The 12304-nt window shown below is 44.4% G+C and overlaps 1 protein-coding gene across 1 annotated transcript in view; it reads right to left on the minus strand.

Annotated features, from left to right (window-relative positions):
• C6H10orf90 (chromosome 6 C10orf90 homolog) overlaps nucleotides 1–11907 on the minus strand; it is a 70118-nt gene extending 58211 nt beyond the window's left edge. The window contains exon 1 of the mRNA XM_054206752.1: nucleotides 11371–11907. Coding sequence (XP_054062727.1) covers nucleotides 11371–11536 — 166 coding nt within the window. The 5' untranslated portion in view covers nucleotides 11537–11907. The remainder of the gene's footprint in view (nucleotides 1–11370) is intronic.
• Between the last annotated feature and the right edge of the window lie 397 nt (nucleotides 11908–12304).

Genomic DNA, 12304 nt, shown 5'->3' on the forward strand with positions numbered 1-12304 from the left:
ACGGTGATGGGAAAGATGGGGCTCCAGGAATGTTAGAGTCAAGCAAGGATTCTGTGGGTGTGAAATTGTTGGCAATTATGTCTGATCACTGGCTGCACATGTTTTTGCTGAATGCATTCAGATTTACTGTAGAAATTGGCCTGAAGTATTACCGAATTCCGGGAGCCCTGATTAAAATAAAGCGCGTTGAAGATACATGTACTGCAGAGAGACTCTCGAGTCCAGGGAGAGCTCTGCACGAGCGGGAAGTGTCAGATGCCAGAACAGCAACAAATTAAAGAAATGAATCGTCTCAGGAAATATTATTGCTGGTTTCCGAAAACACGCTAAAACACAGTTGCTACCTGAGGAGCACAAAGGGGAAGAGAAGCAACATTAAAAGCAATAAAGCGGAATTCAGATGCGAGTGAGAGGCAGAGAAGCTCACTGAGGATCCAGAGGGTAAATGAGCACAGGTGATTAAGACTAAGTCATGACACAGGAACCTGCCGTGCTCATCTATCGGCTGGAAGGGTTGGAAGGGTGGACCCAGCAGACAAGGTAACGCCTGGTGCTCGCTCTTTCCTTAGTCGCTTCTCACAGACCCGGGACAGGACTGCATTTACCAGCCTGTAAAACACAGACAGGAGCACGAGTTTCCTTGCGGCTCGCTCAGCCATTCCTCAGGTTTCTCTCCCCTGGCTTTTTCACCTTTCTGCTCCCTGAGCTGGGCGAGCTCCCGGGAGGAGCCACCGAAACAGCTCTCTAACCCTGCACAAGCCTACCAACCCCGCATTCAGCCCTCTTTCCTTGGACGCTTCCCGCAAGCATTCCCTCTGCGGTCCTATTTGTTTCGGGAGAGGTTTGCAGGTAACGACACAATTTTGGAGTCACAAACGTGCCCCATCCAGGAGCTGTGGTCCTGCCCCGTCGCAGCCCTTCCACCCTACGCCAGGCTCGCGGGGTGAAAGCAGCAGATGCTGTGCAAGAGGGGGCCCTTCTGCCAGCCCCCTGATGAGCCCCCAGCAAGAAAAGGCCCCCTGGTACTATGGAAGAGGGCTCGGAGACCCATTTACAAGCCATTTTATCTTTCCACCTGCAAGAGCAAAGGGACCTGCAGTGGTGTTTGGCTCCCGTTCTCACATCCTCCTCCCACGTACAATAACCAAGCCAGCCCACGCTCCCCACAGGGGAGACGCACATGAAAGCGATTGCTGATGGCTCAGCTGCCGAGGGAGGATTCGGCTGTGGGCGGCGTGGCAGTGTAGAAATCGCCATCGACCGCACAAAGGTGAGACGAGAGACCCACGCAGATTGCTGGCCCACAAACTTGGTCTGCTGCCTCCACAGAGGACGCGAAAAGAAGGTCAAACCTTATTTAATGATCTCATGTTGCCACTGTGAGTGTGGGTATCAAGGAGATGATATAAGTGCGGTTGTGTTAGGGATGACTCCCTTGGCCACGGCTGAATTTTGCACTTAAGGCAAGGCTTCAGCCCTTTGGGTGAGGAACAGAAGGTTTTTTTTCCCCAAAACATAAAAGTACTTACCCTCTGCACACAGAAGCATCTTTCTCCCATTTTACTCATAACCTTTAGATTAACTCAGTGTTCTAAAATGTTTGTAGGTGATATCATGATGGTTTCCTTTTAAAGAGATTTATTTTACAGCTAAACTGCTGGTTTGTATTCTGAAAGCTCAGCTCCAAGGTTCCACAGCTTTTGGGGAGTCTTTGGGATTAATGTACAAAATTTCTGTCTCTCAGACTGTACTATCTGTGTTTTTTAGTCACCCTCTTATAAGGCATTTCTCCAAGAAGGTGATTTTCCCTCCTGCTCACCATATCTTTGGCAGAAAATGCATTTTAGTTAGCTAATCAAATGAAGTTGTATTGTACATGAAATATCAGCAATAATAAAAGGCAGTAACGTTATGTCTACTGTAAGAACAAGTTGCAATATACATCCTTATCTGTAATAATATACCCCTGGGATAACAATTTGATGTAACGGTGCTTTTAAATCTTTGCTTGGCAGAGTGACTAGCAAGCACCAGGGTCTGGCAAGTAGTTTTTGGGAAAGAGGAAACTGTAATGATAAAGATGATGCTGTAACCATGAAGAGAAGGATCCTCCTCTGTGCACCTTCCCAGAGACGACGCAGAGCCTTGGCTGCCCACGGAGGAGCCCGCGGAGCCACAGCCCAGGCAGCCGCTCTGCCCCGAGGTCCAGGTTTACCAGCTTTCTTACCAGCACTCAACTCAAAGGCGCCCACGTGCTGTCCTTCCCTGGGTGTCTCCTCCCAGCCCCATTTCTAGTGGTTGTGCGAGGCTGCGTCCTCAGCTTTCTGCTCTCCTCTCTCTCTCCAGAGCATTATCGACCCTCTTTTTCTGCATTCTATATCAACTGGTATAATATAAAGAAAAACTCCGCTCACGCGTGCCTTGTATGCGTGTGTTTTGGGTAGGACACGCTTATGTGTGCATCAGAAACTGCTATATTTTTCTCCATTTTGCAGTTTCCTTGATATGAACAATTAAACTGATTGAATACTAGTGTATCCTCGCATTTCAAGATCTAATCTAACCTAAAACAGCTTATGTTTTTACATACGCTTTTTTTTTTTCCTTCCAAAGGATTCCAGTGTATTTCATAAGCTGCAATCATAGAATGATTAAAATTAAGCTCTTTCTGGAGCAGTCCGTAGAAGGCATATTGATAACTTGCCTTCACTACCCATTTCAGTGGAGCAAAAGAGGGAAATCTTGGCTAAGCACAACAGCTAAATGGCAACTGATAGAGGAAATCTGTGGCATGCTCAGAACGCAGTAAATGTAGCCGGTGTTTCTTCTGAAGTGCAGAGAAATAAATGTATTTTTTGTGAACAAAGTTTACATTGCTCCAAAAAGCATGCTTTAGAGCATGCTAAATCTAATACCTTGCTCATCAAGTTATGGTCCCCACCAGATGCATAATACCTGTAGTTCTTGATGAGACACTCATTTTCTACCACCAATGTCCATAAGTCAACAAAAATGGTCACAAAAAGAAGCAAACAATATTAAGTATATAGAAGCATAAATGGGCTCCTAGAAATTGTCGGTACCCATGGCCAGGTTCACTTGGGCACTGGAGGATGCAAGCACAAGGCTCACCTTCATCTCCATTAATATTTTTAGTCAAAGCTTAAAGAACAGCAAAACAAACTAATCTGTAAGAGAAAATACATATTAGCATTTAGATTAACAGTTATTATCTCCGTTTCCCACCACCAGACAACAGTGAAATACATGATGATGGTTTAAGATTTTTTTCAAAAAGGTTAAGGGCTCCCTGAATTCAAAGGGCTGGGAAACACTGGCCTGTAAGATGAATGGCACTGGCCCTGACACGTGCTGCGTATCCTCAATACATCTGGACTCTGGTTGGAATTAAAATTCATATTGCAGTAGCAATTAAAAGACAGAACTAGGTCATGAGCTGTTGTTCAAGGCACTACGCAAGCAAAGAAAGAACAAGAAAAAAACCCCGAAGCATGCAGCATTTGCCTAAAAATTTCAGCATTGAGAAATTCAGAGATAGGAGATAACAAAAAGAGGAGGATACAACAGGAAAACAGGAGTTGGGGTGTTTTAGCACTGCCATGCTACGCGCTCACCTTGTCACCAAGCAATGGCTGTTAGCACTGGGCAGTTCTCAGTTCGCATTACGGCAATTTAATTTCAAGGCGAGGACAGGGCACGGCTGACCTGGTGATTCCCAGCACCCACCAAGCGCCGAACACCCGCTGGTGTGCTTGGCCCCGTGCACATGGGCTGGTGCCGCACGTGCGATACGTTTCTTTACACCTACACGCAGCATTGTTTGCAAGAGTCATTTCTGTGGCTGGAAGATTTTTATAAAAGAAACCATAGCAACCCTCCTAAATCTACCGGAGCAGCAGTTAACAATTTGCTATGTCCATTCTGGTACGCGGCTTTTTCTTTTCTCCCATTAAGTTCTGTATCTCTGTCCAACTATTTTATTCTCTATGGAAAAGATTGTATGAGAGACATATCCACAATGCACTCTACAGTATATCGTACTCACTGTGACAATGCGCATTGTATTATCCACATGCGATTGTAGATGTAGGAAGTGAGAATGGAATCCCATTGCTTCTATTCCTTTTCTAAAATTGCGCTGAGAAATTTTGTGCTGTTATCTGCAGTTTAGCATGGAATGTGCGGACTGCTTTTCTGGTTTTGCAATGCGGCGTAAAATTATTAACGAAGGCGAACACCCGACTTCAATTTAATGGGTGTCTCTTTTTCATTCACTCAGTCACACGAGCAAAAAGATGGTGGAGCGAAATTTTAGCAAAGCGGAGGCCAGCCACATCATTATTGATTAAACCTTGCTTTCAGTATAACTTAGCCTAAAAAGTGATCATAGAATCATAGAATGGTTTGGGTTGGAAGGGACCTTAAAGACCATCTGGTTCCACCCCCCTGCCCTGGGCAGGGACACCTCCCACCAGCCCAGGCTGCTCCAAGCCCCGTCCAACCTGGCCTTGAACCCCTCCAGGGATGGGGCAGCCACAGCTGCTCTGGGCAACCTGGGCCACTGATCTGGTAACAAAAACTGACTACACAGGAAAAAAGTACCCTCCTCCTGTAAGACTTTGCAGGGGGACTTTGCCTGTTAAAACCTGATACTATTGGGAAAAAAAAAATAACTTGTAAATACATTTCCAAACTGTACATTCCTCACGACGCACAAGAGCTATGGGTAGGACTGATTTACACGTAGAATCGTCTGACAGCTGTGAATGTGTTTGTTTCATCTCCGTGGATGAAACGCTGGATGTGAGGAGAGCTGCACCAGCACCGCGCTGGTGACACGGAGAGGAGAGCGGGGTCCTTCTCAGCATCCCAAACGCAGCAGTTGGTGGCTTCAGAAGAAACAGTAGGCAGAAGAGTTAGGTGCCGAGTGTGCGGCCATGGGCTCTGCCTTGCCCTCGCCTCCCCACAGGGATTTCTGAGCTGAGCCATGAAAGCCACCTCCCCAGGCTGCCTGGTTGTTGTGTACTCAACCTCCCAACTTTATTTTACATGTATGCAGCAATGAGAGACACTAGAAGTCTAGACTGATAGAAGTATAAAAACACATGCAATCAGTGAAATTCAAATGGATAGATTTGAAGCAATCCCAGAGGTGCTTCGTGCTACCCACGAGGACTGCAGCTAGCGTTACCTTCTGCTCAGTCTTCTGATGTTCAAAACACTTCTTTTTTTCCATATGTTTATCCTGGGCTAGACTACAGATACAAGCAAAATTCTACCTATATTCTCTTGACTCAATTCTTCATCTTCCAAAAGACGGCCAAAATAACTGGCAATAACTTACTAACTTCACCACTGTTTATTATATGCTTGTTCTGCACCATTATGTTCTCTGTCCCTTGTAAAGCCTTCACTGATGGTCTTTAATCATCAGGAAAGGTTTATATAAGGGCACCAGAGGCATATTTTCAGTTGTTTGTGATACATCCCTATGCAGGACCCTAATTATTAATGGTAAAACACCATCAACAAGTCAGGATGCAACACTCATCGAGAGGCTGTGTACACTTTGCGGGGAGTTGAGGAAAGATTATGCACGTTCAAAACAGAGAGTGGTCATCACCATACACCCAACAGTAGTTTACACTGAATTTTCCCACTTGCTGCTGGTGGACTGTCAGGTGTCAGACAGCGCCACAGGAGGGGGTCTCAAGCGTAATTCCACAGCGAGAACAAAGCTCTTTGGAAACGTGTTGCCAGGAAATACGAAAACAGCAAAAATGACAACGTGGTTGCTACAGAAGAACACCGCAGTGTTATTCAGAGTAATCCACGCAGATCACTTGATATTGACAGCAACTGAAAAGGTTTAAGATTCACCCACAACTGAAGGGAGTATCTTGCCAGTAATAGATTAACTCCTTTATCAACTCAGGAAATAATTAAAGACTTGGTTGAAAGATAACGTATTTCTCTCTGGGGCCGCTGATGCCTCAAGCCATGGAAATACCAAACAGTTTCCAACAGTTGTTCATTACCGTAACAGTTAGAGGGAGACTCCAGTGTCTAATAATATTCTTAACATAGCTTCTCTGAACGTAAGCAAATTATACTAAAAAAAAAAAAAAATCAAAATGTTTAACCTTTGAAAGCGTACCATCATTTACTGCTCATAGTGCAGGAGATCATTTTGAGAGACACCACTGTCAACTAATGAATGAAAACGAACACACTCTTCCAGCTAATTGCCCTCACAGCGCAATACAGCAACGCGCACTATAGACAAGTCAGTTCTTGAAGGCTGTGAAATGTAAAGTTTTCAATCGATGCTTTTTACTCATCTAATATAGCAAATCAAGGCCTGGGGGAGACACTTTGTTTGTCAGTTGTGGCCACATGTCAAGGCTGTGTCATGGGCCCTTAATATACTTTATAGCTTAGACTTCTTCAAATGCAGGTTATAAAAAGAGTTGCTTTCTGCCTGTTAGTAATTACTGTCAACCATTAGGTGACAGTTCAGTAGTTGTCATTTAAATATATTAAGGCTGACATTCAGGTTCAGAACTTCCCTTTCTGTAGCTCTGAATGATTTCATCATCTGCAGTTCAACCAGAACAGAGTCTGGGGCTCTCTCCTCTTGCTCCCTGCCCACTCTTCTGATCAAGAAATCAAATCTTCCTTGGACATCACTAGGTGTCACTACTGGGTGCACACACATACACACAAAAACCTGCTCGGGAGCTCGGCTAATTCCTGAACTGATTACCCCACTGGGGGGAAGAGATGCGCTTTCCCAAAGTACTGTGCAATTCAAAACTTGAGGATGAATCTTTCATGCGCGAGTTTTACAAGCCATGGGAGTATGACCGATGTGTTACACCATCACACAACCATGATTAATGCATGCTGCACATCACCGATGACAATCTGAGAAAGGTTTGGGCCCGGGACCGCACACATAGGTTTGAGTGTGACTGTCCTCTGCGCACGTGTCCCTCTCTGGAGAGATACAGAGACAGAAATGTCACATGAAACAGCAGCAATGTTGTATGAAAGAACATTCTTGACACATGCCCTGGGGAGATATCAGCTTGGGGTTGGGCTAGACCGCAAAGAGGGTAAGGACTGCCACTCCTCCGGGCCTGGCTGCTCTCAGACACAGAACGGGATGTACAGCAAAGGAACACATGGAGAACAAGTAAAACCCTTTCAAGTTCTTATGCATTGCAGCTTTACCTGTGCTGTGTCACACCAGCTCAGCTTTTCCACTCAGAAGCCACTAGGCAGCTACTACAAGCTTACTACTAATGAAGGTAGGTACGTTGGTTTAGTCTTTTGTCAAGGTTAAAGGCCAAACTGAGTCACCCACAATGTCATGTGGTTCCCTTCTGCTGGAGACCCTTCCCATGTGGCACTGCTGTCCCTAAGGTCCTACACACAACAGATGTGGCAAGTCCCATCACAAGGACATGCTGAACCAGGGGACGCATCTCCTCCTCCAGGCTCTGCTCCATAGCCAGTGACCACATCGTGCTACCTTTGCTGAAGTTTGCTACATGGCTGTGACCTGGGGGACCAGGAAAGTAAGTGGCCGATATTCAGCCAGTGCCCGGCTTTCCCAGGGCCAGGCTCCCAGACCTTGCTCAATCCGCACGCTGTGCGGGCTGCTCGCTGGCTTTTCCAGTCTTTCTGCTTTCTCTGCCACAGGCTCCCAGACAGATGCAGAACAGCAGCTAGAAAATTTCCTCTACCTGTACTTTAAAACTTGCCTTTTATTTTGCGTACTACTTGGGCTTAGAACTGGAGCTTGGTATTGTTTCAAATATCTTAGCCCAGCAGAACTACCACTTATTCAAGCTTTGCCATGGAAGCCCTACCTAGGGAACCTCAGGACACTTTACGTTGATGCAGCAAAGTCCGTCAACCGTAGCAATGCCCACAGCCAGGCAGAACAGCCACAATACACTGCCTTTGTGTCACCAACCCTAAAGAGCAGCAAAATACATCTTACACAAAGGAGGGAATGCTGCCAAACCACGAAGAACCTGCTCCCACCATCGCTCGCAGCACTCACACCCATAGCTTTGCTCTCACAGAGCTTCTAACCCGGGGAAACTGGAGACTACACCCCCTGCCCTCTGCCTGGGATGAGAAGCAAGGAGACATGGGCATCCTCTAATGAAGAGACATGAGGATGACACGTCAGTGGTTACAGAAAACACCTCTTGCTGTACATAGTTTGTATGCACAAAGGAAAAAAAAAAACAAACAGGCTGCTCCGAATCACCGAACACACGATTTTTGATTCAAAATGAGCTGAACCACTCTAGAGCACTTTTTTTGGGCCAAGTTTTAAAGGCTTTTCAATAAATTTGCATGAACAGCCACCTCTAAAATTCACAAAAGGTAGTAAAAATTAAAACGGGGGCCTCACCTCTGCCCATTGCCAGAAGGAGATCCTTAAACAAAAATAGCTGCATGTGATATATATATATTTTTTTATAATTCAACAAAGGAGAATGAATGTAGAAAAAAAAGTACCCTCAGAACTGTGGTTATAAAGTTCAAGTTAATGTGCAACCAATGCTTGTGGGGTTCTCCAAGGATTAGGAACCGGAACAATTGGTCCCTTCCAACCCAAACCATTCTATGATTCTATAATTGACCCCATGGGCAGGGGGCAGAAAGGGACGTACCTGGAGATCATTAATGCTCCCGCTGGGACCCTACGTGGAGGAAGTGAGAAGAAAAGCTGCTGCCGAGGGCCACTCCAGTCTCTCCCCACCAGCAGCTGCCACCCTGCCCTTCCTCTTGGCACTGGTCATTTTATTGCCTCCAGCACTCTGCTGTCCGTAAGAGACACGTAGCCTCAGCATTAAACTGCTTCTATATGATAGTTCATATCATATATAATCTGTCTATAAATATATCATACCGTATATCATACATATCATATAGCGCAAATAGATACTAATAATCTAGTGTACCTCATTTGCAAATACAAAACATCAACATCTTTGCCATGTAATGAAGCTGATTAAAGAACAATCAGTTCATTCTTGATATCTCAACGCAACCAACAAAAAGCCAACGGGTACTTTATACTGACTTCATTTAAGTGTAAATTTTATATACCATCTGGAACTGCCATCCATTGCATTTTTACTTCATTTCTATTTTGTCCCCTTCAGGGGGCACACAAGAGAACATTTCCACAGAGGAAGCATCTTAACCCAGCAATGACCACGATGGTTATAGCGTGATGTTCACATCCACGCTGCCGCTGCTGGCATCCAGCACAAAGACGGGCTGGTGGCTTGCAGAGCACCAGCACCAGTTCATGACTATTTATACCTCTCAACCCCCATTGTACCAAAAGCTTTTCAGTAATTAGTTTTCCCTCATTAACAGATGCACTGCCTGGGGAAGGGCACTCAGGTGCTCCCAAGCCCCATCCTGGGTTACAGGGCAGCACTGCATGGCCTTGGAGTGGAAGGCTCGGAAGCGCCAAGCTGGGCTGAGGAGGAGGGTACCACACCCGCAACACCTGTACAAACGCGTTATCCCCAAGGCAGAGCTGCAGCTGTTATTTTGGCAAGATCAGAGACCATACCAGCAAAAAAAAATACTCACAGGACGTTACCACCATGTATTCAAATGTGTAAGATGAACCATGTTTATCAACATCGCTCTTGTGGAGGCCCAAGTGTGCCTTATGAGACATCAGCTGTCATAGTGAGTTTTTGCTAAAGTTGCATCCTGTGCTAAAAGAAGCAAAGTTTATATACCTCATGTACCAAAAAGTAATCTACAAACACAGTCAACAGGGTGAGTAGTGCTATTCTACTGCAAGCACATCTCTAATAAAATACGTGGGGCTCGTACCTTCTTACTGACACATCTAATCCGTTATTCCATTTGTCTCTTTTATACTTTTAGAAGCAACATAGACGTGTGGTAAAGTCTAATTTAATATTATCATTAATGCATTCAAACACATCACCAAAAACCGTGTTGCTAAAATTACATTACAGAAAAAACAGGTAAAACAGACGCTGTTATCGCCTTGAAAAATACGGGCGTTCTGCTATGGCACCTACTGATGTGAGTCTATTGAAACCAACGGATTACTTATGTGGATAAGGATTCCTCCTATGATTAAGGAGTGCAGGATTACATCCATTGTTTGCATATCTCCTGTTATTTGCATATCCCTATTTTCACCTCTTGCTTTTTTTTTTCTTAAAACGCAGGGCATTTAATTACTGTTAGCACTAGATATCATTATGCCATACTTTTATCCCTTCAAAATTTGGCTGTCTTTCGGAATGTCAAAGAAAATGCTTTTATGATCAAAACAAAGGCAATAAAGTAGAAGCAGCAGAATCTGGACTATGTAATTAAAAACAAACAAATAAAAAGAGGGAGAGCTTGTTATCCACAATCAAAACTTATTCAGGATTCTTTTCATATTCACGCTCCTACCCGTGGCCTCTGCTCTTGGGAGCTGATTATTTACATCAGTTTTTTAACTGTGCCAAGGAGTGAGTTACCTGAGAGTTCTCAGGCAATGCTGACAGTATCACTACTGGAAAATAACAAAAATCAGACAAACAGTTGAAACAAATATTATAGGTAAGTACACTGCTAATGACTAATAAAGCAAAACATTTTGCTGCTCTTCACCTTATAAAGAAGTGGTAAGTCTAGCCTTAGTTCATCACTGCCATATGCTTTACATACAAAATGTGTTTTCTTCCTACCCTTAGAAGAATTAGGTAAGTTACTAATTCTTTTCAACTATTTTAGGATACAACAGAATAGTTAATGCATGGTAAGAATGTTCTGCAGGTCTCGGTTGCTGTTCCCAGCCCAATCAGGAAGGTATTTAGCTGAATAAAGAGCAACAGCACAAGTTACGCTTGCAACAGGGAACCAACATTTCTGATGAAAAATAACACACGTCCTTTCAGATTCTCCAGTTTGACACAGAATTACATCGGTCTCAGTTTTGGTTGCAAGAAATCAGACGTGGATCGTAAATATGTTTAGGTTTAGTAGTGTGCCTGCAAGGCTTTGAAAATTTAAATAATACATGTTAATTTCAGAAGGCTCGATCGTAACTTTAGTGTCAGTTCTGTAGATACTGTTTATGTATTTTCTAGAGTTAAAAATAAATGCATTGCATGCCTTTTTAGGCTTCATTAAGTCACTATAAAAGCCAGAAGAATGCAGACTATTTTTAGAAGGACCGGTAAAACAATGCACATAGTTTTGCACATATAGTTACTGTAAACTGAAAAAAGCTTACAGCGGATTCAGAAAACGTCAAAAGTTGCACAAACTTACCGAAGCCACCTGTTTTCTTCCAAGAGGAGCAGTTTATGGTCAAGTACAGTTGAGTCACAAAAGACTGTGTTTCCCGGGTCCATTTTGCGTAAGGCTTAACCTGAAAATCCACCCGGCTGTGTCGGGCGCAGCGCAGGCACGGAGGTTTTCCCTCTCCCGAAGGCATTTCGCTGCTCTCCGGGGACCTGTGGTGGCCCGTGCGCGGCCGGGCCAGCCGCCACTTGTTGCAATGGTGACAGGAAAAACCAGGATCTGCCCGTTCTCGGGCTGCAAGGGCATGAATAATTCATGCCCTCCACCTCCCCGCATTAGCATGCCGCTCAGGCAGCGCCAATGAAGCAATTCATTTTGTCCTTTGTCTTCAGGAAAAGCTTGCTGGATTAATGAGGGTTATCTGTGATGATAAAACCTGGGCCTGCTGATTTATTTAGTCTGATTGGTTAGACTTTGTGTCCCTAAACGCAGGTTTTACGGCCGGCATATAAATTCGGTTGTGCATCCTCAACCTTAGGCAGGCGCGGGTTGTTCGGCTACAGCAACAATATCTAGCTACAGCCCATGAATGTTTCATTTTCTGGACTTAAATATTGAAGCTGGGCTCTTTGTTTCCGAGTGCTGCTTGAGGGAAGTTAAGAGGAAATCTCCAAGTGCGCCGCTCGCACGTGGGTTTGCGCATATTTCTGTAATGACCTCTCGGACTGCTAAATAGCTAGCACCTGCCTTCCAGAGCATTTGTGTCCTAAGCACAAGGTATGCAAAAAAAAAAAACCCCAAACCCTGCAATAAAACCCAGCAAATTTATAATTTCCTTTTTTAAAAAGTGGCCATGCCTGGCAGTGCTATTTTTATTTTTGAAGGTGGTATTTTCCAATGTGATATTTTAGTTTTTATTTGAAGTTTTTTTTAAATAATCAGCAGTAGCATCATAATTTTC

This window comes from Rissa tridactyla, chromosome 6 (genome assembly GCF_028500815.1).
Source record: "Rissa tridactyla isolate bRisTri1 chromosome 6, bRisTri1.patW.cur.20221130, whole genome shotgun sequence".
Taxonomy (NCBI): domain Eukaryota; kingdom Metazoa; phylum Chordata; class Aves; order Charadriiformes; family Laridae; genus Rissa; species Rissa tridactyla.